The sequence below is a fragment of the Tenrec ecaudatus genome, chromosome 5 (assembly GCF_050624435.1).
Source record: "Tenrec ecaudatus isolate mTenEca1 chromosome 5, mTenEca1.hap1, whole genome shotgun sequence".
NCBI lineage: Eukaryota > Metazoa > Chordata > Mammalia > Afrosoricida > Tenrecidae > Tenrec > Tenrec ecaudatus.
In genome coordinates, this window is record NC_134534.1 from 128115871 (window position 1) to 128116879 (window position 1009).

The 1009-nt window shown below is 46.8% G+C and overlaps 1 protein-coding gene across 1 annotated transcript; it reads right to left on the minus strand.

The window, feature by feature from the left end:
* Positions 1-208: 208 nt before the first annotated feature.
* Positions 209-788, minus strand: LOC142449248 (CGG triplet repeat-binding protein 1-like). Its single transcript, XM_075550877.1, has one exon. It carries the CDS (start codon positions 764-766, stop codon positions 209-211), a length of 558 nt encoding a protein of 185 aa, XP_075406992.1. The 5' UTR covers positions 767-788.
* Between the last annotated feature and the right edge of the window lie 221 nt (positions 789-1009).

Genomic DNA, 1009 nt, shown 5'->3' on the forward strand with positions numbered 1-1009 from the left:
TCAAAACCACCAGCTGCTCCACGGCAGAAAGATGAGACTTTCTATTGCCGTAAAGAGTTACAGTCTGAGAAGCCCACAGGAGCAGCCCTTCCCTGTCCCATAGGGCACCGTGAGTCACTGAGAATTCACTTGATGGCAGTGAATAATGCAACAAAATGTTACTGAGAAGACTTTTCATAGCAACATTAGCTTTTTTTAACACATAACTTTAATACTCCGCATTCTTAATCTTGATTATAATGGTGGTAACCTCCTGGTCAACAATCTCATCTCGTGAGTTGAGGAGTTGATTCTCATTCTCACATCCGTCAGGCAGAGATGCTCTTCTCAGCTGGTCTGACTTGGGTATGGAGCTTCCATTCTTCACAAGGTGGGACAGGAAAGCACGAACAGCTGGGTGGTCAGCCTTCTCCAGTGGGATGTTGGCTTCCAGGCACATTTTCACAAAGTCCTGGATAACACTGACTTTCCCTGTTTGTGCAGTACTGTTGCACTGAAGCGATGCACTCCGAGGCCTCTGCTTCTTTCTCACATTCTGTTCTTCAAATTCTGCCTTCCTCTTAGTATGAGTCTTGGACTTGAGGTGGTCACTAATGGCAGACTTGCGAACATGATTCAGAACCACATTGCAAGAAGTGCAGAAGAGTTTTCCTCCATCTTCAGGCAGCTCACCTCCGAACTCAGTGACGCGATCCAAGGGAGTCACATACAAAGCAGTCTTAGAACGGTTTCCAGCAGGTGGGGCTGTTACTACCAATCGTTCCATTCTGACTTTGAATAAGGATCCCAATTAGCTTCCTGTTGTTTTCTCCTTGATATTTATAACTGAAGGAAGGGTCTCCTAGCAAAACCAGAGACGCACCAAACCCTGGAACTTTCCGCGTGTTCTCATCCGGAGACGCCTCCAGATCAGTTTTTCAACAAGTGGTGGTGGGGAAATAGTTTCTGGGCTTGCACCCTGTTTTCCCTGCGATACCGGAAAGTCATGCCTTTACGTAGGATCGGGGTT

What these genes read in the sequence shown, in the direction of transcription:
- LOC142449248 (XM_075550877.1), bottom strand. Translation starts at nt 766, where the DNA reads ATGGAACGATTGGTAGTAACAGCCCCACCTGCTGGAAACCGTTCTAAG.